Genomic DNA, 24166 nt, shown 5'->3' on the forward strand with positions numbered 1-24166 from the left:
TAACAACCCCCGTGTGAACGGGTGCTGAGTCCAAACTATATTACTACATCGTTAAGGCAGGTAGACAACATTCCACGTTAAACACAATCAACAAGCATTCATTAAGTCACGTAATACATGCATATTGGTTAGCGTTCAAATAGTTTGAGTAGTGTGATCGTTTGTGTTTTGATATAAGCAACGTATGTAACACCCAAAAGTGCTAAAAGCAAAAAGGGATCGAGTATACTTACAGTGATCGATTATGGATTGAAGGGAGCGTTGAGAGTAGGGTCAGCCTGAATAGTTCGATAGCACAACAATGAGTAACGTTGAAAGATAGACAAGTGTGAATGGATCGAATAGACTAGTCGATCGAACGGCAGGTTCGATCGAACGGGTTGTTCGATCGGCTGGTAGGTCTGTTTGGACAGTCCTGTTCGATCGGCCGGTAGGCTCGATCGGCTGGGCCATTCGAGTGGATTGTTTCTTCCTCTGGTGTTTGTGTTTGAGGATTTGAACTTTTGAAGTTTTCGTTGTAGTATATGAGAACACTAAAATGTTCTTACCTTTCAGGTCGATCGATCGAACGGTCCGTTCGATCGGCCGGCTTAACCGATCGGCTGGGAACTTTTGAAGTGGCTCTCAACAGGATGTCACTCGATCGAACGGACTGTTCGATCGGCTGGCATTCCCTACTACGAACGAGTTGTAAAATCAATCAAGTGTTGAAGCATAGTATCTCATGATCCGAAGAGTAATGTTTACCAATCGAGTAGCATACTCGATCGAACATCACTTCGTCAATACCATACCTCAGGAAGTTTGAAAAGTGAGACCATGTGCTAGCCGATCGGCTGGCCTGGTCGATCGGCTGGTATGTCCGATCGGTTGGGCTGTTTGAACAGCCTAGCCGTTCGGCCAGCAAGTCTGACCTGGTCGGCCTTTCGTCTAACTCTTGGCTGTTTAATTACTTGTTGTCATTTCGAGGTAGTCTGATAACGAGTTGAACTATGATATCCTCCGTTCCCACTCGTTTCTTCGGCTCGGGCAGGAATCACCCAAGTCCGGCCGGTGAACGGTTCGGAACGTCGGTTTAGAGTTTAACCCATCGTTGGTGAACCTTGTATATAGAATCCGAATCTTGGACCTCTTAACTATTAGGATGATTAGTTAGCCGGTTCAAGCTCCGTTTCTACCGGTTTTAAGGTTTCGAGTGTAAAAAGGTTGAGGAAAGTTGGAAATTATTCCTAAGAATGTTAAGATTCTTACAAACCTTAGTTTGTTCATGTGGAAACCGGTCAGATCTAAGCTATTCATGGTTGAATGAGGCCAAAGTTTGGTGTTCTTCAAGAACACCATGATGACATCACCCAATAACACTTAGATCTTGGTGATTTCACGGTTAGAAATCAAGTTTTGAAAGATAGAAAGGTGTAGAATCATGCAATGATCAAAATCGTACAAGAATTAGAGTGAAAACTTACCGGAGTTGAGAGAAATCTGAGGAAAAGTGAAGAAGAAGGCTGGTTCGGTTAGAGCTTTCCAAAAATGGAGAGTGTGACAATGAAAGCCCTATTTATAGGCTCCAAAAGAGGAAAGTGGCAGCCGATCGGCCAGGAGCTCCGATCGAATGGGCTGCTCGATCGGCTAGGAAGATGCTAGCCGATCGGCTGACCTGTTCGATCAGGATGCCTCCTGTTCGATCCGCGACCCACTTTGAGTATTTCGCGACGATTTTCGATGTTTCGAAACGATAGAGTTCCTAGTCAAATTACTTTCAGTCCCAATCACTATATCTACATACAAGCATCTACATTTCACGTTTTAATGTCGGTTTCGATTGAGTTTGATTGTCTTTCGAGTTTCAATTCGATTTTCGATTGATTCGCTTGAATACCACACCAAACATATAAATAAACACGCACAAGTAACACGTAAGGCACACACACACGTAATACAATACCAGGGTTCACATAATTCGAGTCTCGAGTTTGATTGATGAATCGATTAGCTTGATTATTGATTGATTAACTTTATCGCATTGTTACTTCCTACTATTCACAGTCGTAAATCGGTCGCATTGATTAAACATTCTATCATTTCATTTAGACAACACTTACTCCACATAATACAAAAAGTAAAGAGAAACATTAACAGTCAAAGAAGTCAAAGTTGACTTGGACTTTGACTTTGACTTTGACATTCGAAAACACGGGGTGTTACACAAACACATCAGCCACTCGACCACACAAACTCACCATTCGTTACACCCAATGCATCTCCCTCGGGTATCCAGCCGATTACCGGGGCTATCGGTGCTTAGAAATCTCTACATGAAAAGTTATTTTCTCTCGCCACGTGACATTCAATGAGAATTCTTTTCCTTATACAAACCGATAACACAAAACCACCCATGATTACTCTTTCCTACAACCTGAACCATATCCCATCCTTTTTCAGACAAATCTACCCACCGACCCACCAGCCACTTTACCCACAGCCTCAGCCTCAAATGATAACATTCCAGACCAAAATCACCTCCAAACCAACCCAAATCAGCCACAAACCATCCCTGATCAGGCCCAAACCGACCCAGTTCAGGCCCAAAACACCACAACCCCTCAGACCTCTCCCATGGCCCGACCTTCAAACAAGTTTGGCATTCACTACCAACGAACCACCCGCACAACTCGGCCCAACACCATCCCAACCGACCCTCCTATCTCACGCACTTCCGCTGCCACCCCATATACAAATAATTCTGCTCCCACTATTGCAGCCTCACAACCTCCATCACCACCCCGACCATCCCATCCCAAGACTACTCGATCAAAAGATGGCACTCTCAAATATCGAGTTCCACTAAACCTTTACACCCAAACTGATGCTTCCTTATCACCTGTTCCATCTTCTCACCTTAAGGCCATTTCCGATCCAAACTGGCATGCCGCCATGATCGAAGAGTATCGCGCCCTAATGGATAACAAAACATGGGTACTAGTCCCACGGCCTCCAGACACCAACATTATTAGATGTATGTAGCTTTTCTGCCACAAGTTCAATGCCGATGGTACGCTTCAAAGATATAAGGCTCGTTTAGTGGTTAGTGGTAAAAGTCAATAAATCGGCGTCGACTGTGACGAAACATTCAGCCCAGTAGTTAAACCGACTACCATCCGCACGGTTCTAAGTCTTGCGGTCTCACGAGGATGGCCAATTCATCAGCTTGATGTTAAAAACGCCTTCCTACACGGTGACCTGAATGAAACAGTTTATATGTTTCAACCCCCTGGTTTCACTGATAAATGTCATCCAACACATGTTTTCAAGCTAACAAAATCGTTATAAGGGTTGAAACAAGCACCCCGGGCTTGGTTTGATAGGTTCGCCACTTATGTTACAAAATGTGGTTTTCGAAGTACTACAAGTGACAACTCTCTTTTTGTCTTCAAAAAGGGTAACCAAACTGCCTACATGCTTCTATACGTGGATGATATTAGCTTGACTGCATCTGATGATACCCTACTTCGCCACATCATCAACCTGTTATCTCAAGAATTTCGCATGACGGATCTAGGTAACCTTCATCACTTCCTTGGCATACATGTAACCCGTAAAAATGGGGGTCTATTCCTGTCACAAAGCAAATATGCAGGTGAAATTTTAGCTCGTGGAAACATGACTGATTGCAAGCCATCAGCCACTCCTGTTGACACTGCCACAAAATTAAGTGCCACTAGCGGGAAGTTACTTCCTGATGGCACACAATACCATCAACTAGCAGGCGCTTTACAATACCTTTCTTTCACTAGACCCGATCTCACATATGCGGTACAACAAATTTGTCTTTTTTATGCATGCTCCACGTGATCCTCATCTACATTTCCTTAAACGAGTGCTACGCTACGTGAAAGGCACTATCAATCACGGTTTATGCATCTCTCCATCCCGATCACAACAACTAATTGCTTATTCGGATGCGGATTAAGGGGGATGCTCGGACTCACGTCGCTCAACGTCCGGATATTGTGTATTCTTGGGGGACAATATAGTGTCTTGGTCATCTAAAAGACAACCAACTATATCTCGGTCAAGTGCCGAAGTGGGGTATAGGGGTGTTGCTAATGCCGTTGCAGAAACGAGTTGGATACGAAACCTATTGCTCGAACTCCATGTTCCAACCCGCAAGGCAACTCTAGTTTACTGTGATAATGTTTCCATCGTATACTTATCTGAAAATCTCGTGCAACATCAAAGAACGAAACACGTAGAACTAGATATTTATTTTGTCAGGGAGAAAGTTCGCATTGGAGCGGTTCGAGTCCTACACATTCCAGCAGATTTTCAGTATGCGGACATATTTACTAAGGGTCTACCTCGCCAGTTATTTGCTCATTTTCGATCCAGTCTATGCCTTCAACCATCTACGGCTTCGACTGAGGGGGAGTATTAGCTGTCATATTGCTGTTAGAATAATTAGTTGTCAATTTGTATTTATTGTGATATATTTCCATAGTTTTAGGAGATTAGTTTCCATATATTCTGATTGTATTCTGGTGTATATATACGGTGTATTTTTCTGAATAAGACATCAACTGTTTCAGCACTTAACATTTAAAACCTTAATGTGATACTTGGTATAAGTTGCATGTGTTTGGTTTAATGATGAGTTATTTTAATTGGTAATGAATTTGTTATAATAGTGAATTAGGGCTTGTAGCTGAATTAGGGTGTTATATGGTGTCTCTTTCAAACGATGAGGGTTCAAGTCTCATTGAAGACAAGTGGTGTAAATTTTAAGAGTAGGTGTAACTTATCGTTCTAAAACAGTTAATTAGGAATAACTAATAATAAATGTTTGTATAATGTCGATAACGGTATAACTTTTGGTTGTAATTAAGATAGTTAACTTCAAACCAAAAGAATATATAATTGCATACTTGCAGATGTATTTTTCTGCTTTCCTTACTCAAACGGCTCATTAATATAGATAGTGGAATTTAGGGTCTGTTTGGTATGGGGTAATGGAATAGATGAGAGAATGGAATGGACGAGGTAATGGAATGGACGACGGAATGAAATGGATCATTCCATTCCATTGTGATGTTTGGTTACTCATATATGAATAGAATGAATCATTACTTTGTACAATTTGATAAACAAAAAAAAATGAAGTAAACACAACTGTATTAAAGCGACAAAAATATAATTGACTCAATAATAATAATAATAATAATAATAATAATATATTAATGATAAAAATTAATAATAGATTTTTCATATATATTAATATTAATATGAATATTAATAAATATAAATATAAATATAAATACAAATAAAAGTATAATAATAATAATAATAATAATAATAATAATAACATATTTCTTTCCATTCCTTGAAGGAATGGAAAAAACACCTACTACATACCAAAGAATGGAAATTGTTATATTTGGAAGGAGTTACATTCCCTTGGAATGCTCCATTCCATTACCAATGATAACCAAACATGTTTATTTTCATTCCATCAGAATGATCCATTTCATTCCACCTTTCATTCCTTCATACCAAACGCTACCTTAGTGTTTGTATTAGATATAGTTACGAGGAACAAATATATAATGAAACCGATCTATCTTTTATTCATATTAGCATCTTTGCAATATGCAAGTACAGTTGTAGGTTAGTCATCTAGATAGAGTGGCTACTTAGCAATTATTTTGGTTGTTATGGATTTTAAAGCATTTAAGTCATTAGTAAATTTGTTTTCTTTTAGTTGACGTTTTAACACACTTTTCCTGTGGTAACGAATTTAGTATTGGAATTTTGTAAATTTTCTTTAGTTTGGCATTGCTTATTGTTAAATTTGGTTAGGGATGTTCAAGGTCCGCTTCGAACGGTTTTCATGGGGTATACAACAAAATCAGTGACTACGGCTTTTTTTTTGTTTAAACCGACTGGGTGCACTAGATCGGCTAGACCGGTTGGCTAGTTATTTTTACATGAAAGTGTACCATTTACAATGTTTAATGTTTAGAAGTTCAGCAAAATGGTAGGCTTGAAAAAAAATGTATGTTTCACCTTTTAAGTATCAAAAGGATGGTGAAGAATTCAAAACTTAAAACACGATATCGTTTGGATTAATAATCTACTAGATTAAAACCCTGTGTATTACACGGGTTGAATAAATGTAATTTTATATATTAAATAATAAAAAAAATGTTATATCTTTAAAAACCATGTGTATTACACAGATTAAATAAACGTAATTTTGTATACTAAATACTAAAAATGTCGTATCTTTAAAAAAAACCGTGTATAATCAGGGTTGAATAAATCTACCAACTAATAAAAAAATTACATCTTTAAAAACCCCGTATGTTACACGTGTTGAATAGATCTAAAAAAGAGTTATATCTTTAAAAACCATGTGTATTACACATATTAAATAAATGTAATTTTGTATATTAAATACTAAAAAGGTCGTATCTTTTAAAAACCCGTGTATAGTTGAGTCGAAAAATATACCAAATGATAAAAACATTATATCCTTAAAAACTCTTGTATTATATGTGTTGAATAAATCTAATTTTACATAGCAAATGATAAAAAGTTATATCTTTAAAAACTCCATGTATTACACGGGTTATATAAATGTAACTTTGTATAGTAAATAATAAAAAAGTTATATTTTTTAAAATCCCGCATTTTAGACTTGTTGAATAAATATAATTTTGTATATCAAATAATAAAAAAGTTATATTTTTAATAAATTATGATAACATTTAATATTAATTTATTATTTATGTATTTAATATAAGATAAGTAGAAAAGAGAGGTATTTGTTTTAAAAATATATTAAATTAACAATTTAGATTTGTGGATAATATTTTATTAAAGTATGATAAGATTTAATATTAATTTATTATTTATTTATTTAGTTAATATAAGATAAGTATAAATTTGATGATACCTTCAATGAATGACACGTGTCCAAAACTTGGTTTCTTTTATTATAGTAGATAGATAGATGCGTGTTATTGTTAGATTTATATATGTTAAAAAAATATTTATATTTAATTTTTATAAAAATTGTATTGATTCAAAAAACAATATTATTTTTTATCAATATCTCCATAGTAGTTTCAAACCATTAACCAAACTCTAAAACCCGGTCTTAAACAGTAAAACAATTTCCTTAGTCGGTTTGAGCGTTTTAATCAAGCTCCAACGCCTTTTTAACATTCCGAGAGGCATTTTCCACCACATCCGTATTATAACGTTTCTTTACAAAATGTTTGTTAACGGCCCTTAATGCCCTTAATACACCATCATTTAATATAATTGCATTTATTGACATGCCTTGAATCTTGATGATCAGATATCTATATCTGTCAACTCACATTGATTAAGAAAAGGAAAGTCATTACAATATTATTTAGCTACAGTTTTGACTAATTATTAAATGTTTATTTGTTATCTAAAGTAGCATGAGAAAACTAATCAATGCTTTTAGTGGACCATTATTTTAGAGCATCTCAATATAATAAGGTTATGATACCAAACTTGCATAATAAAAAGAAAAAACAGGAGCAAGCAAAAAGACAAAACAATATTTTGCCAGCTCAAGTCCCTGATTCCAAAATAATTCCTTATCCAGAACCTTCCTTCTAATCATTTTTTAATAAATTTTCTGTAATAATTATTGACAACACAACTCCAGCTTCTATGCTCATATAATAAGTAAAGCCATGATGCAGGTCATAATACCAGAAAAAGAAATTCTAAACATAATTAACAAGTTATTTATCACCCATTAAATATATACCAAAACTCAACTCTAATTACATAATTAAGTATGAAAACTGAGGTTTAAAGATTTTATCCGCCCACCCGCCCACAAAACCGACAACTCTAGACGAAGCAAGCTAGGTCTTCACGTCGTCATGCCATTACGCTTGCGCTTGTTAGACTTCGAAAAGAAGCATATATGTGTCCAAGATTTCTTCTGTTTGACCGGTTGTGCTTTCAGTTGCTTCTTCTCCTGGAGCTCCTTCATGTACTGAACAACAACCTGCAATTAGACGAATTATTAGCGGTGGCAACTTCCGACACGACATATATGTTTTAAGGTTTTGGGTCGTCATATCCAACCTGTTTAATAAACGGGTTGTGTTCGGGTTGGACTGTTAAACCCATTTCAAAAATAGGTTGCTAACCCGTTTAACCCATATTTTACAACCAGTTTTACATGTTTAGATAAATGGGTCTAATGGACTGTGTTTGGGTTACACGACTTTAAAGCGCGTGTGTAGGTTAGGGTTAATGTTTTTACCAAAAATATATATATGGGTTGGTGTTTGGGTCCGTCAACCCGCCATGATGGACACCCCAAGAAATTATGTACTGAATTAGCCATGAACATGAAGAATCTATGAAAAAGTAAAGAAAAAAATGATTACTCACATGTGGGCCTTGATCAATTATGGATTGTGGTGGTATTTCCAAAGGATTCCCTTCAGCTTTAAGAACATGTAACTTTGATAGCATAGAGAAAGAATCTGGAAGGAATCTTATCTGGTTGTTACTCATATCCAATTCTTCAAGATTCTCAAGGTTTCCAATGGATCTTGGAAGGGAAGTGAGGTCAGCAAAGTTGTTGCTGATGTTGATTTTCACGAGGGTCGTAGCAAAACATAAGCTTTCTGGGACTGATTCGAGCTCGTTGAAACTTACATCAAGCTCTTTAAGATTGGCTAGAGATGACATCGTGGTTGGTAACCGACCAATATTGTTGTAACGAACAGAGAGCGTTTCTAACGACCCGATTTTACCTATGGCTTCGGGTAGGGCTTTAAGCTTGTTGTAGTCTGCAATAAGCTCTTTGAGGGAAGAGCATTGACCGATCATGTATGGGAGTTCTTCGATGTTGTTTGTTTCGATGTTGAGTTTCTGTAAACGGGTGAGTGAGCATATCGACTCAGGAACCGATGACAGGTTGTTTGAGCTCAAATCAAGCTCTTCAAGACAGAATAATTTACCGAAGGTTGTTGGCAGAGATGTCAACTGGTTTGCTCTTAGATCGAGATGAGTCAACTTAAGGAGATCTCCTATAGATTCGGGGAGTTCAATGATTTTGTTAGAATGAAGATCTAGTTTTGTCAATGATGAAAGATTTCCGATTGAAGATGGTAATGCAACAAGCCGATTTTCTGATAGATCGAGCGTGATTAAACTAGATAACTTTCCTATTGAATCAGGAAGCCATTCGATTTGGTCCATTAATAAACCCCTAAGATTAAGATCTTTTGCTCCTTTTTTAAAAGATACTTCAATCAGACTAGCAAGCTTTATGAGACTCAATTTCTCACCATCTTCACCTATAAAATGAAGCCGTAAGTACGTCATGATAAATAAATGCTACGTATCGTTATATTAAAAACAGCATATAAACGGAGATAACGTCACTACCTAATAATATAAGGTAAGCATCATGATGATCTAATCAACGGCAATGCGGATAAAAACTCACCAGAAGTAACGGCAGGTTTTAAAGTAGAATCCACGATCGCGGGCCTTGGAGAATCACTGGAACGAAACATTCTTCCGATCCCATCGTGAAAGCTACTCGACTCTGGCTTGGTAACATAGCTATCATCTCTAGTAAAACGCTCAGAACTTTTAACAGCCTCCTTCTCACAATACAAGCTAAAAGCCGACGACGACGTCGGAGTCGCAGTCAAAGTACTCACAGAGTTACCACTAAAATTACCACCAGAGAAAGAACCCGAATTCGACAAACTGCTTAACGCAGGTTGCGTAATATCATCACCACCACCACCTGTCGGGTCAACACACTTAGAAGCTCTCTGAATCATTTCATCAAACAGCTGATGATAACTCTCAAGCTCAAGCAACTTAACAGCTTCCCTCTTCTGCTCCATCGTCTGAAACCGAACTAAATTCTTTTGCATCTCTACCAACACATTAAACAGCTCATCCGGAACCTCTCGTCCCTTCTTTCTCCTACTAATAGCGTCCATCCTCGCCTGTTCTTCACTATCCGCATTCCGTATCAAGATTTTCGCACCTTCAACATCCTCAATTCCCGGCCTTGGTGGAAGTGATCTATGAAGCCTCATTATCTCTTCCACCACCTCATCTACAGATTTTGCACTAGATTCCATTCCTTACTCTTTACCCTACAAAATTCAGAAAAGATTTTATAAAATTCCGAAAAGTTTACAATCAACACAAACATTTAATATTCTTATCTCAGATCCCTAAATCCCCAATACCACATCAAAATCAATCCAAAATCACTTCAAAATCTCCAAACACATATAGCAAATCTAAAATCATATCAAATCTAGTTACAATTGCATTAAAACTCATTAACACCACAAAATGCATCATTTTCAGCAACAAAATATCACAGTAACACTACTGAAACTAAAACCTAACCTAATTAATCACTACACAATAATATCTACAACATCAATTTTATAAAAAATTGCTTCAAAAACGATAATTTAACTCGATTAATAAACAATTCGAAACAACAAATTCACGGACGTGATTATTCGAAAACATAACGGTACCGGCGGTGGTGAGAGATTTAGAAAAGTTGAAAGTTTACGAGAAGGAAACGGAATTATTATTGCGAATCGAGATTATTCTAGAGTATATTCAAATCTAATGGCAAAAGGATAATCAAACAGTAGTAAGTTGAATTGAAATTGAAGAAATTGACCTGAGAATCGTGTGTAAACTTTTTCAGATTCCGTTGAGCGGAGGTACGGCGGCGGCTAGGGCGGTTTACGGTGGAGAGAGGAGAGAGAATCGGTGTTTTGGTTCGACGGGGATTTGGATACTTTAAAGAAAAGTGTGTGTGTTGTGTGTGTGTGTGTGTGTTTTTACATCTATAGTGTATAATAATGTGATGCCTGAAAACTTATAGGTTTATATATAGTAAAATAATAAATAAGTGTTTCTATTTATGTAGCTTGTATTTGTTATTATTACAACTCTTTTATACTTTCGTAATAATCCAAAACTCTTTTATAAATAAGTGATATGGCAATGTGACTGGTGACCTTCTAACTTTCGGTTTTGGTTTCGGTTTCAGTTGGTGAAGGCAATTTTACGTCATGGTAAAAGTAGATTTGTTTGTCTCGAGCTTTCATTTATCTCGGTTCAACTGTGTAGTGTACTTGATAATGAAAATAAGATTTATGAGTAAGACCGATGTTATCGGTATGAATTATTGTTGGCTAATGAGGTATAGTTTGTTTTATCAAAAGCTAATTTTTGGTTTGAAAAATGATAAGCATATTTTAAGAAATAAATATTTTCGTTTTATTTAAAAATATAACGCATATAAATAAGCAACTCTTAAGTTAAAGTGTATGTTTTGTCCGTAAATAAAGCAACTTTTGAGTTAAAGTGTATATTTTGTCCGTAGATAAACACATAATCATATATGTTTTTCTATTGCTATATCAAAATACAATACACTCAACTTGATTAATTAAAGTGTGTATATACATATTAGATTTAAAGATAAAGATAAAAGATCTTTGGCTGTAATTGCTTGTATTATTATTTTCTTAAATAACATATAATATTATGTTGACTTTATGCTTACAAAAACTAGAGTAGTTTCATCTTTTAATTTTAATTAAACTAGCTTTATCAATCTAGCCGCATTGCAGCGAACTTCTTTTATTATTTAGATGATGTTAGTTTTTTCTGTGGGAAAAGGTATGCAGTCTGCGGACCACATCTGCAGGCATTTGCAGGAGAAGAGGTGGACCAAATGTCTGCAGTCTACAAGGAGAAGTGGGTTTGTTTTTTTCATACAAAAAGATCTTCACACACACTTCACACACACCACCACAAATCTCTCTCTCTCTCTCCTCCATCGATCTCTCTCTCTCCTCCCTCTGCCTTCATCTACCACCACCGTCACCACTACACCACCGTCACCACTACCCCACCGCCACCACCGCCACCACCGTCACCACTACACCACAGCCACCACTGTCACCTCCTCCACCGTCCACCTGCCACCACCACAACCAACAACCACCATCGCCTTACACCACAACCAACAACCACCACCGCAAACCCTAGCCGTTAACCACAACCAACAACCACCACCGATTTGGGGGTTTTGCTTCTATGGTGTCGGAGATGGATGCAGATGAAGATGCAGATGAAGATGAAGATGCTGGTGGCGGATGAAGATGATGGTGGCGGAGATGTTTGGGGGTTTTGTTTGCAAATGAAGATGGTGGCGGAGATGTTTGGGGGTTTTGGGGGTTTTTTTGTAGATGAAGATGAGTGGTGGTGTCGGAGGTGGAGGTGGTGGCAGAGATGTGGGGGTGGAGGTGGCGGCGGAGATGTGGTGGTGGTGGCGGGGATGCAGAGGTGAGAAGAGAGAAGAGGTCTGTGGAGGGTGTCTGTGTTTTGAAGGTGAGAAGAGGTTTGCAGACATATGGACAGGTCTGCGTGGGGAAAGAGGTGGGGAAGACCTTTTTGGTGAGAAGTGCTTCCGGAAAACAAACAAGTTGCAGACATCAAACGTCTGCGCGCGTCTGCGCGACGCAGACATAAGTGGCCAGAAGCACTTCTGGCCAAAAAACAAACACCACCTTAGTCTGTGTTTACATGTGTTTTAAAATCACTATGAGCGCGTTGCATACGGAACCACTAACAAGAATAAAAAGAAAATGTAAAAAACAATAAAAAATAATCGAAAGAAAATCAACCAAAAAAGTTGTATGTTAATGATGTTGTTGGTATGAAACCCGTGGTCAGAGATGAGCAAATAATACTGGGTACCGGTACCAAATTTCCCGAACAGAAGGATCCTAAGTACCAATTCGGTGTACCGACTTTTGGCGTTCCTAGTACCGGTTCGCTGCCGATTTTTACCTTCATATATCGTAACCGATATTTTTGGTATCGGTTGCCGCCGAGCTCTGATCAGGGATGAGCAAATGGTACCGTCTAGCAGTACCAAATTTCCCAAACTAAAAGATTTTCGAACTCAATCCGATACCGACTTTTGGCGTTTTCTATATCAGGCTGGTGCCGATTTTTACCGATGTTTACCTTCATGTACTGATAATGAACCGGAGCGTACCGGTATATTTGATACCAGTATTGGTTGACACCAGACTTATCCAACTTAGAAAGTAAAGAAAATAATAATAATTATGAATATATTAATATATAATTATAATATATTAAATTCACTATTCATTTCATTTGCTTTACATTTCATTTGCTTTATTAATATATATATATATATATATATATATATATATATATATATATATATATATAGGGGAAGGATAAATCGAAAACCCACTCCAGTTGACTAAACCCTGAAAACCCAATAACAACCATTGATTAAACAAGATGAATGGTTGTGATCCATTTGCAGTAAAAGTAATCACACTTTTACTAAAATAATAACAATAAGGACAGACAAGGGTATTTTCGGCATTGAGGACAAAATTTGATTCTTTTGAAAAAAGTGTAATTATGATGATTTGAAATTGTCAGATTACAAAAAAATGGTTCTTGAGAAATGTCATTTTCCCAATGTAAAATAATATCAAAAAAAGGTAGAAAGTACAAATTCATCTTTCCCTAGAACTGAAAAACCTCTTTCTCTCTCATAGTTGTTTTCAAACCTACACCATAATTCATCTTTCCTATTCTCTCTCTCTAGTATCGACACTTTTTGTTTTCATTTTCAAATATATATGTAACACTTAATTCAAAATTTAAAACCTACTGCATTTATTTTATATACATAATAAAAACTTGAACAATATATGTAAATAATTACAAACAATAAAGTCATTTTTATCCAATGTTTGAAAGAATCTTGATCCATATCTTCATAATCACTTACATCACTACACCAACATTATTTCTGTAACACAAAAAAATGTAACAGGCAATTTTGTTTTGATTGTTACATTTTTTATGTAACACAAAAAAATGTAACTGGTATTATTTATGTAACACAAAAAAATGTAATATGCATTTTTCTTCGATTGTTATATTTCTAACACCCGGTTACATAGTGTTACATAAAAAATGTCTAGATCTTGGAATTTCATAACTAAGATGCAAAGAATTGTTATGAGAATTATTACATCAAAAATATAACATGTACATAAAAAATATCACTTCATTAACAAGAATCCAATACATAAGAACTTAAATCAAATTGTTTCATATCTAAAAACAAATTTTACACAAAAAAATGAAAAAATCAGTAATAAAAAACAACATATCCAGAAAACAAGAACTAAATGCTTCAGATCTAAAACATCGAACCGTCATATGAACCACACCATGCTTCACGTCACTCTAGAAAAATCAACAAATTTATCAAGAGAAAAACTACAATTAATAACAATAAACAAGAAAGTAACTTCGATTTTAATTCAATAAACAAGAACTTAAATCAAATTGTTTCGAAATGTTTAGATCTAAAACAAATTTTTACACAAAAAAATTTATAAAATCAATAATAAAAAGCATAAAAGGTGTTACATATATCATCTATTTATGTTTTTTTAGAATTTTTAAATATGTAACTAACAAAACATATTAGAATTGTTACATTACTAAAACCCAGCTATGTTGGGTTACATAAAGATGTTACACAAAAAAGTGTAACATAACCAAAGACCATGTTACTTTCTGTTAAATAAAAATATTACATTATTATGACCCAATTGTTACACTCACACGAATCCCTTTGACCTGTGTAAACTAACACATTTGTTTCATCTAACAAAATTTACTCTATCTTTATTATACAAAACCCACCTTGTTATTTTTTTGTAACAACAAAACTCACTTTGTTTCATGATTGTATCAAGAGGACCTTTTAGATCTGGAACACAAAAAATTGCAAATCTAGAGGACCTTTTAGATCTGGAACACAAAAAATTATGAATCTGAAAATTACAAAAAATGTTGGAGATCTACAAAACACAAAAAAGGAAGATCTACAAAAACACAAACATACTTATTGATCTGGGTGATCTTTTAGATCTGGAACATCTTCAACATCTTTTGAATTATCTTCAACATTGAACCGTCATCTGAAAAACATCATCTTCAATATCGAACATCTTCAACCGGATCTGGAGCATCTTTTGGATCTGGTAGCATCTTCCCGAAGCATCTTCAACCGGAGCATCTGGAGTTTTTTTTTTTTTTTTTTTTTTTAATTCGGAGCATCTTTTTTGTTAGGAGCATTTGGAGTTATGATGGTTGATTATGAAGGATTTTGATAAGAAGAAGAATTTTTTGTTTAAGATCTGAAAAATGGTTATCCTAAGAGAGAGAGAAAGAGAGAGAGAAGTGTGTGGGATGAGATAGACATGTGTGATGTTGATGAAGGGATGTCAGCAAAAAAAAAAAAAAAGCTTCTCCTTGTCTAGTGTAAAATTCCAAATTGCCCTTTATCTCATATTTGACATAAAGGGCGTGGATGTTTCTAGTCCACACAATTGGGTTTCTTGGGTTTAGTCAACTGGAGTGGGTTTTCTCCTTATAATTAGCCTATATATATATATATATATATATATAGTAAAGTAGGGGAAGGTTCAAATGAAAACCACTAGTTATTGTGAAAACTAGAAAACTAACTAAAACCCACTAAAAAGGAGGGGGTAAGACTTTTAATGAAGGAGGGGTAAAATTGGAACAAAAAATATATAACTTTTCAAACATTTCCCATTTCTCCATACGTTATCATTTTAAAACAAAAATGGCACCATAAGATCACAAATTTTCTTATCTTTCATTCAAGTATATTCGAGCATATTTTTTATGACATAAAAAAAGATTTATGGTGTCGTCTTGTTTTCAATACTATTATTATAGTAGTGCACATGTGCAATATAACATGTAATACAATGTGCATTACATGCTTAAAATTAGCTTTTTGAGTCTAGTTTAGCTTTTAGGGTTAGTTTTTTTGGAGGTTTAGGATTAGGATTAGGTTTTTGGGTGTGGGGGGGAGGGGGGGTTTAGGTTTTTGGGGGGTGGGGGTGGGGGGGGGTAGGCTTTTTTCGGGTTTATGTTTAGGGTTTAGTTTTAGGTTTTCGGGAGGGTGGGGGGTGGGGGGGTTTAGGTATTTTTTTTGGGGGGGTAGGCTTTTGGTGGGAGGGTGAATTTAGGTTTTTTTTTTTGGGGGGGGGGGTGGGGGGTTTAGGTTTTTGGGGGGTGTCGGTGGGGGGTGGGTTAAGTGGTTTAGGCTTTCCGTATTAGTGCACATGTGCAGTACAACCAAAAAAAATTTTTTTTTTTTTTTTTGAAATTTTTTTCCATATATAAAAAGTAGCGATTTTTCTAAAAAAAAAATTGTAAAAAAAAAAAAATTTTGTATGTTTTTTAGGTTTTTTTTAGGCTTTTTTAGTTAGTTTTCGAGTTTTCACAATAAAAGTGGTTTTCATTTGAACCATCCCCTAGTAAAGTAATAGTAATTAATATACGACTTTATTGATCCTTTTTTAAAAAAAAAAATCGAGTTCAACGAAGTTTTAATGAGTGAGTATTATAATCCCACTACTCACTCTAGCAATACCATAGTGCATTGGCATATTTAGAAAGAAGAACTCAATACTTTTATAGGTATAGTAGAATGGACCACGGGTCATATTCATACTTTAACGCTGTTTAGTTATAAAAATATAAGAATTTATAAGTGATGTTTGTTGTAAATGAGTTGTTTGAGAAAACTTATGAAACAAGATTCTCGTAACCTCCCTTCCCTTCAAGGGTTGGGTCAGCGAAACCCAGTCTTATTTCATGACACATCAATTTTGATACACATAGCTATTCCCTTATTAAATTAAAAATAAAATATAACAAGAAACGATAATTTTGATACACATAGCTATTTCCTGGTGAAAAATAAAATATAAAAAGAAACGAAATTTGGAAACATTTTAGTATGTGTTTTATGAAGATTGTTGACCTTTGAACATCGGAGAACAAAATGATAGCATATAACGTAAGTAATTTATATATTTAATATAATGAAAGTATGTTTGGTATTTAGTATTTTAGAATTGAGGTAAACTACTAAACAGTATGTATGTATGTATGTATTTATTTATTTATTTCTTGATGGGGTTACACTTAATGGAATAAAAAGAATTTACTTTATAAAAACTACTAATTAGGATGGTTTCAAATTCATAAAAAGGTACTGGTCTTTTTTTGAGATTGATTTTTTTAACTTGTTAGCTTTATTTTATAGTAAAGGTACGATCTCGGAAGCATGCAGCTCTTCATTTATAACGCTTATCCCGAAGAGTAAGGATCCTTTGGGATTAAAAGACTATAGACCGATTAACTTAATTGGGGTGATAAGTAAGACTATCTCTAAGATTCTTGCTAATTGTCTCAAAAAGGTGATCGGGGGTATCATCTCGGAAAACCAGACAGCGTTCCTTAGAGGAAGGTACATTCTAGACAGTCCCTTGATGTTTAACGAGATTATTGCTTGGATTAAAAAAGAAAGAAAAAAGGCTTTCCTGTTAAAAATTGATTTCGAAAAGGCGTATGATATTGTTAGTTGGAGGTTTCTTTTGGATACCATGGGGCAAATGGGATTTCCTAGTTTATGGTGCAAATGGGTGGAAGGGGTTCTTTTATCGGCCAGGTCGTCGGTACTGGTCAACGGGTCTCCCACCTTTGAGTTTGGTTGTTACAAAGGTATTAGATAATGAGACTCATTATCGCCGTTTCTGTTCCTAGTGGTTATGGAAGCTTTCTCCGGCATCCTAAACAAAGCTGGGATAGATGGGTGGTTTAAAGGTATCCAAACGCCTAATAATGGTCCGATTAGGGATGGCAATCGAATCCGAACCCGATGGGTAAACCCGAAACCCGACACATCTGGGACGGGTTTGGGGTCGGTTAATCGGGTTTGGGACGGGTTTGGGACTAGTTTTTATTTTTTTTCGCGAGTTTGGGATGGGTTTGGGATTTGGTGATATACCCGTTTACCCGACCCAATTACCCGATAAAGTAAACCCGTTTACCCGATTTTATACCCGATATAATTTCTTTTATATTTTTAAATATGTAATTATATAATACATCATTTTTTCTATACACATAGATATTTTATCCCATATACATTATAGTTATTTGATATATTTCTTTAGTGATAATACTAAATGTAAATGATTAGTAGTTACCCGATGGGTTTTGGGTTGGGTATACCTAACGGGTAAACATTTTAAAAATAATGGGTTACCCGAAACCCGCGGGTATACCCGATACCCGATGGGTATTTACCCGCTAGAAACCCGACGGGTTTTGGGACGGGTTTGGGACAAGCATATCTAATCGGGTTTGGGGTTGGGATTACCTAAACCCGTCCCAAACCCGACCCATTGCCATCCCTAGGTCCGATTATCTCTCATTTTTTTATGTGGACGATGCTCTTTTGATGGGGGAATGGGATAAGGATAATGTAGTGAGCGTATCGAGATGTTTGAGAATTTTTTATCTATGTTCGGGGTTAAAAATTAACTTACATAAATCTAATCTATACGAGATGGGGGTGGAAGATGGCGATATCAAAGAGATGGCCAAGGTGGTGGGGTGTAACACGGATAATATCCCGTTATCTTACTTGGGGATTACGGTGGGGGTTAATATAAATAGAATAAGTAAATGGACCCTGAAGGGGTATGGTCCCAGATCTCGCGTCAGCATCGACCGCGAGTGACCATTACCCTTATCAAAACCCCCATTAGCCAACAACCTACTTGTGCCCATGCGAGAACGCATCGACACAAGGGTTGAATCCAATCTGTCTAGTGATGGAGGAGGGCTTACCTGGAACATGAGAACGGTAGAGTGATGCGACATAGCATCACATCTGGAGTATGAAAACGGAAGTATTCACAGCGATGCGGCCTCGCACCGCGTCCAGTGAACACTTCTATCAATACAAGGAAGCTGGATAACAGCAACAGTCACCACAGGCGACGATGCGGCCAGCACCGCATCTCGCGTATTTCTTGATCACAAGCAAGTGACGCGATAACATCAGATGTTACCGCAGGCAGCGATGCGGCTCGCACCGCACCCTATACGCTCAACAAGTGGGACTGACACCACAGTGCAAGTGGCACCAATGGCGGTCACCTGTCAGGGCTACGTAAGCAACGGACTGACGTGGCGTAACATCCACAACCGACAAGCCTGACACATCTGCAAAGGTGCAGCACGTCGTCAGTCCGTCCATCATCCTCCTCCTTCACTCCTCGGCTATAAATACCAACCCCAAACCAGGTTTGAGGGATCTCTTCACAACTCTCTCACTACTACTACTATCTTACTTTGCTTCCCAAGCAAATTACTGATTCTCACGCCGGAGAGTGGTAACAAGGAGCACCCCCCACCCCATCCTCCTTGTTACGAGTCACGCTTTGTTTCCTTGTGCAGGAGATCAACCCACCGGTGATCCAGCCAGCGATCCTCGAGAGGAAGGGATTAACCCTTCTTGACGAGACCAGTGAGTTAACCCTGCCCGGTTAACCATTGTTTCATCATTGGCGCCCACTGCTACTCTTAGCACTTTTCAAACCATCCTTTTCCCTCTCTCACGATCATGACTGATCACCAAAACAACACTGCGGATAACCAAAATCCCACAAATCTAAGCCCGGTAGGGGTCAATCCCTCAACATCGCAACCCGTACACATCGGCACGTCCACACAAAGGGGTCCCTCCCTTACGTTTGGACATGACTTATCACAGTACGCATCTGTGATCCCACCAGGCATGGACGTTCACGCCTGGTACGACCAGCAGGCAGCCTTGCTGACAGCAACATACAACCGCGCTTGTGCGGAAGCGCAGATACAAGCTGGGCCCACCCCAGCACCGCACACCCCCGCCGATCGTATTTTACAATACGCAGGCAGGGCACATTCACGTCCAGCTTCGAGAAGCCGACGTGAAGACCGCGGATCATCTTACTGTTCGGTCCACACAATCAACAAGGATGATTCCGCATACGGGTCCCACACCAGGGGACCAGTGCATACCCGCCTAGGTCCCTACGTTGAGGACAGGCAACGATCCGCATCCCGACATGGCTCTGGAATTCAGAGCCGGTTGGGCCCACAGCCATACACCGAAGGGTATGGTCGTACCGACCCGGACGACCGTACATATTGTGGGGATTCGCATGACACCTGCAGCAGACCAGGAGGACGCAACTATGTTCCTCCCACTCACCCCCGCAGTACATACCTCAGGGCTGCAAAGCGCCCTGAGAATAAACCCTACAGACCAAAGGCTGCGGCCGAAAACTCCAAATTCGCCCCGCGGATTGCCCGCGCCCATGTCACTAGAACAAAGTTCCCATTCAATGTTGGGAAATACAGTGGTTCGACCGACCCGGACGACCACATAAACATTTTCATGGGTGCGGGGTGCAATGGCCAGTGGGATGAACCCAGTTGGTGTAATTTTTTCCCCCAGACCCTCACGGGCCTGGCCATGGCATGGTTCGATTCTTTGCCAGTAGGATCACTGGAATCATTCGAGGACTTGCACGCCAAGTTCCTCGCCCATTTTAGCTAGCAACGACGCCACGAACGTGATTCGATGGACGTCATGAATATCTGGCATAGGGACGACGAATCTATCGAAGCATTCGTCGTCCGTTACAATAAAGAGTGCCTGGAGATAGGTGACGTGGCAGACCAAATGGCACGTAACCACTTCATCAAGGCCGTCAGGGACAAGCAGATGGTCATGACCATCTCTGGCAAGGAGGGCTTGCCTAAAAGATGGGAAAATGTCATGACCGCGGTCAAGACATATGCCCAGACGCAGCGGTCTCTTGAACCGCATCTGGCAAAGGCACAGCCCCAAGCCGAAACCTCCTACCAAGGGTCCAAGCGTAACAACAAACGCAACAGGGATGCGGGAAATCGCGACAGTATTTCTAAACCATACTTCCCGCGAACCAACCCGTTTGACCTAAGAAACCATAACGCCCAACGGGACAACCGGGCGTCAAAGAAAGATTCTCGGGACCGCAACTGAACCGAGATCACTATGTCGCCAAGCGAGGTCCTTCTTGCGGACCCGCAATTCCTGCGACCGGCCCAACCAATGAAGTACAAGAAAAATCAGGATCTCACACTCTACTGTGAGTATCACAAGGACTCGGGCCACACCACCAACAACTGCATCAGTCTCCGGCTGGAGATTGAGCGAGCCTTAAAAGAGGGGAAACTGCAACATCTTTTGCCAGGTGGACAAAAACCCACCAAGCGCATCACCCCTCATGGCGAAGGTACCTCCTCCGGAAAGAAAACCATGTACGTGGCCTCCACCCACATGATCAACGGAGGCAAAGGTAGGCCGCGCAAAGCGGTGAGAAGGCCGGATAATGACTGGAAAGACGAGCAAGTCGTCTTTCCAAAAGTCCGAGGCGGACCGCGCGATAGGCGCGCCGTCGTTATTACAGGCCAACTGGCACACTACTGCACCGAGCGTCTATTCATCGACCCGGGCAGTACTTCTGACATAATCTACGAACAATGCTTCAACCAGTTTGACCAGGAGGGCAAAGATCGATTGCAAGCAGTAGATTACCCATTGGCTGGGTTCGCAGGGGAAACTGTCTTTCCCCTGGGACAGATCACTTTTCCTGTGCGTCTTACCAGCGGAAGGCACACAAGAACAGACGAGGTAAATTTCATGGTTTTACCTCACACCTCCAGATATGACGTACTCCTTGGGAGAGAATCCCAAGGAGATTTCAATATGATTACATCCGTCCCCCACTCTGCTGTCGGTTTTCCAACCGAATCGGGGGTCGCGATAATCTACGCACGAAGAGACGTCATGATAACGGACGAGCTACGTCCGACCAAGGTCGCAAGGCCCACCCCCAACAACCAACCAGAGAAATGGGTTCTCAACGCGAGATACCCAGAATAAAAGGTTACATTGGGTCACGCCTTGTCTCCGACCACAAAAGCGCACCTGAAGCAGCTTCTCTTCAGGAACCAAGACATTTTCGCATGGACACCCGCAGACATGACAGGGGTCCCGCGTGATATTGCGCATCATCACTTGAATACCTTGCCATGTATCAAGCTGGTGATCCAAGGCCAACGCCACCTTGGATTCGCTAAAAACCAGGCGATGCAAGAGCAGGTCGAAGAACTGCTCTCCGCAGGCATCCTGCGGGAAGTAAAATACCAGACTTGGTTATCCAACCCGGTCATGGTAGAAAAACCATCCGGGGGCTGGCGCATGTGCGTCGATTACAAAGACCTTAACAAAGCCTGCCCCAAGGATTGTTACGCACTTCCAGAAATCGACGAAAAGGTCGATAATCTCGCACCATTCAGATGGAAGTGTTTCCTCGATTGCTACAAAGGGTACCATCAGGTACAAATGGCAATTAAGGATGAAGATAAAACGGCATTCCGGACTCCTACCGGGAATTACTGTTACACAAAAATGACGTTTGGGCTGCGCAACGCGGGCGCAACTTATCAAAAACTGATTAATGACACTTTCCGCGGGTAAATAAGCAAAAGTGTCGAAATCTACATGGACGACCTAGTTGTCATGAGCATGGAAGAGGATACCATGCTCACAGACATTGACAGAACATTCCAGACTCTGCGAAGCGTTAACATAAAGCTTAATCCAGGGAAATGCTCGTTTGGAATGGAAGAAGGCAAATTCCTTGGATTCATCGTGACTAAAGATGGATTCAAGGTGAATCCGGAGAAAGTTCAGGCGATCGAGCGCATGCCATCGCCTTCAACGATGAAAGATATGCAACGACTGGCCGGCAGGCTAGCAGCACTCAACAGATTCTTAGCCAACCATGCAGCTAAGTCTTATCCTTTCATCAAGACCCTGCGGAACTGTTTAAAGAAAGAACAATTGCAGTGGACCGCAGAGGCCGAAAATGCTTTCCGGGAAATGAAGGAGTGTTTGATACAACTCCCAACTTTAACCGCACCACGCAAGGATGAGCCACTCATATTATACCTATCCGTCGCGGACAACGCGGTGGGTGCGGTATTGATAGTGGAGCGGGAGGGGGTTCAAACACCCATCTATTACATCAGCAAGATGCTCAACGACCCAGAAACAAGGTACTCAATAATGGAAAAATTGGTATTAGCACTAGTGCACGCATCAAGACGGTTGCGACGCTACTTCGCAAACCATGTCATCACGGTGCTAACCAATTACAGGATCGGCCCGATTCTATCCAAACCTGACATTTCTGGAAGATTAGCAAAATGGGCAATAGAGCTGGGCGCGCACACGTTGAACTACAAACCGCGTCCCGCGATAAAAGGCCAAATCTTATCTGATTTCGCCGCCGAAGTACCGGTGAATCGCATCCAAGAATGCGAAGAAGCACAAAACCCTGGACCACCGCAATCTTCCTCAGAAACTTGGGCACTATTTACCGATGGTGCCTCCAACGAGGAAGGTGCGGGCGCAGGTCTGCGACTCGTCAGCCCTGATGGCTAAGAACTTACATATGCCATCCGCCCCGATTTCAAAAGCACAAATAACGAGGCCGAATATGAAGCCCTACTGGCAGGACTACGTTTAGCAGTCAAACTCGGCGTGCAGCATCTGGAAGCACACGTCGACTCTTTGTTAATTGCACGACAGATACGCGGCGACTATGCCGCAAAGGGGGATATCATGATCCTCTACCTCGAACAAGCCCTGCAGCTCACATCAAAGTTCACTTCGTTTAATATCCGACATATTAACAGGAGTGAAAACAAATCCGCAGATGCACTCTTCAAACTTGCATCCACCAGCTTCCAACACCTGGCAAAGGAAATACGTATCGAAATTCTACAAAATCCTTCAGTACCCCTGCGCCAGGTCAACGTCATCCAATACGGGACAACGTCGTGGATGACACCAATTATTGCATATTTGCAATCAGGTGTGACTCCCGAAAGCAAATCGGAGGCACGCAAGCTACAATACAAAGCGTGCCATTATCAAATGGGAGACGGTATCTTATACCGCAAATCATACCTAGGGCCACTACTACGATGCGTCAACCCCCAGGATGCCACATACCTCATTAGAGAGATACACGAG

The 24166-nt window shown here is 39.4% G+C and overlaps 1 protein-coding gene and 1 long non-coding RNA gene across 2 annotated transcripts; both read right to left on the reverse strand.

Annotated features, from left to right (window-relative positions):
- Window positions 1-7716: 7716 nt before the first annotated feature.
- On the reverse strand, window positions 7717-10913 carry LOC110878676 (plant intracellular Ras-group-related LRR protein 4). The gene is made up of 4 exons (XM_022127030.2): window positions 10733-10913; window positions 9512-10181; window positions 8446-9359; window positions 7717-8053 (listed from the first exon to the last, which is right to left on the reverse strand). Exons 2-4 carry the CDS (start codon window positions 10164-10166, stop codon window positions 7916-7918), a joined length of 1707 nt encoding a protein of 568 aa, XP_021982722.1. The 5' UTR covers window positions 10167-10181; window positions 10733-10913; the 3' UTR covers window positions 7717-7915.
- Window positions 10914-14173: 3260 nt separating this feature from the next.
- Window positions 14174-15428, reverse strand: LOC110874668. The gene is made up of 2 exons (XR_002556123.2): window positions 14839-15428; window positions 14174-14373 (listed from the first exon to the last, which is right to left on the reverse strand). It is a non-coding gene; the product is annotated as an uncharacterized LOC110874668 (long non-coding RNA).
- Window positions 15429-24166: the final 8738 nt, after the last annotated feature.

The sequence above is a fragment of the Helianthus annuus genome, chromosome 9 (genome assembly GCF_002127325.2).
Source record: "Helianthus annuus cultivar XRQ/B chromosome 9, HanXRQr2.0-SUNRISE, whole genome shotgun sequence".
NCBI lineage: Eukaryota > Viridiplantae > Streptophyta > Magnoliopsida > Asterales > Asteraceae > Helianthus > Helianthus annuus.

Excerpts from the sequence above, each read along its gene's own strand:
- LOC110878676 (XM_022127030.2), bottom strand. The coding sequence starts at position 10,166 with ATGGAATCTAGTGCAAAATCTGTAGATGAGGTGGTGGAAGAGATAATG. Across the intron at positions 9,360-9,511 it reads AAAACCTGCCGTTACTTCTG|GTGAAGATGGTGAGAAATTG; the intron begins GTGAGTTTTTAT and ends TTCATTTTATAG. Across the intron at positions 8,054-8,445 it reads TAATTGATCAAGGCCCACAT|GTTGTTGTTCAGTACATGAA; the intron begins GTGAGTAATCAT and ends GTCTAATTGCAG.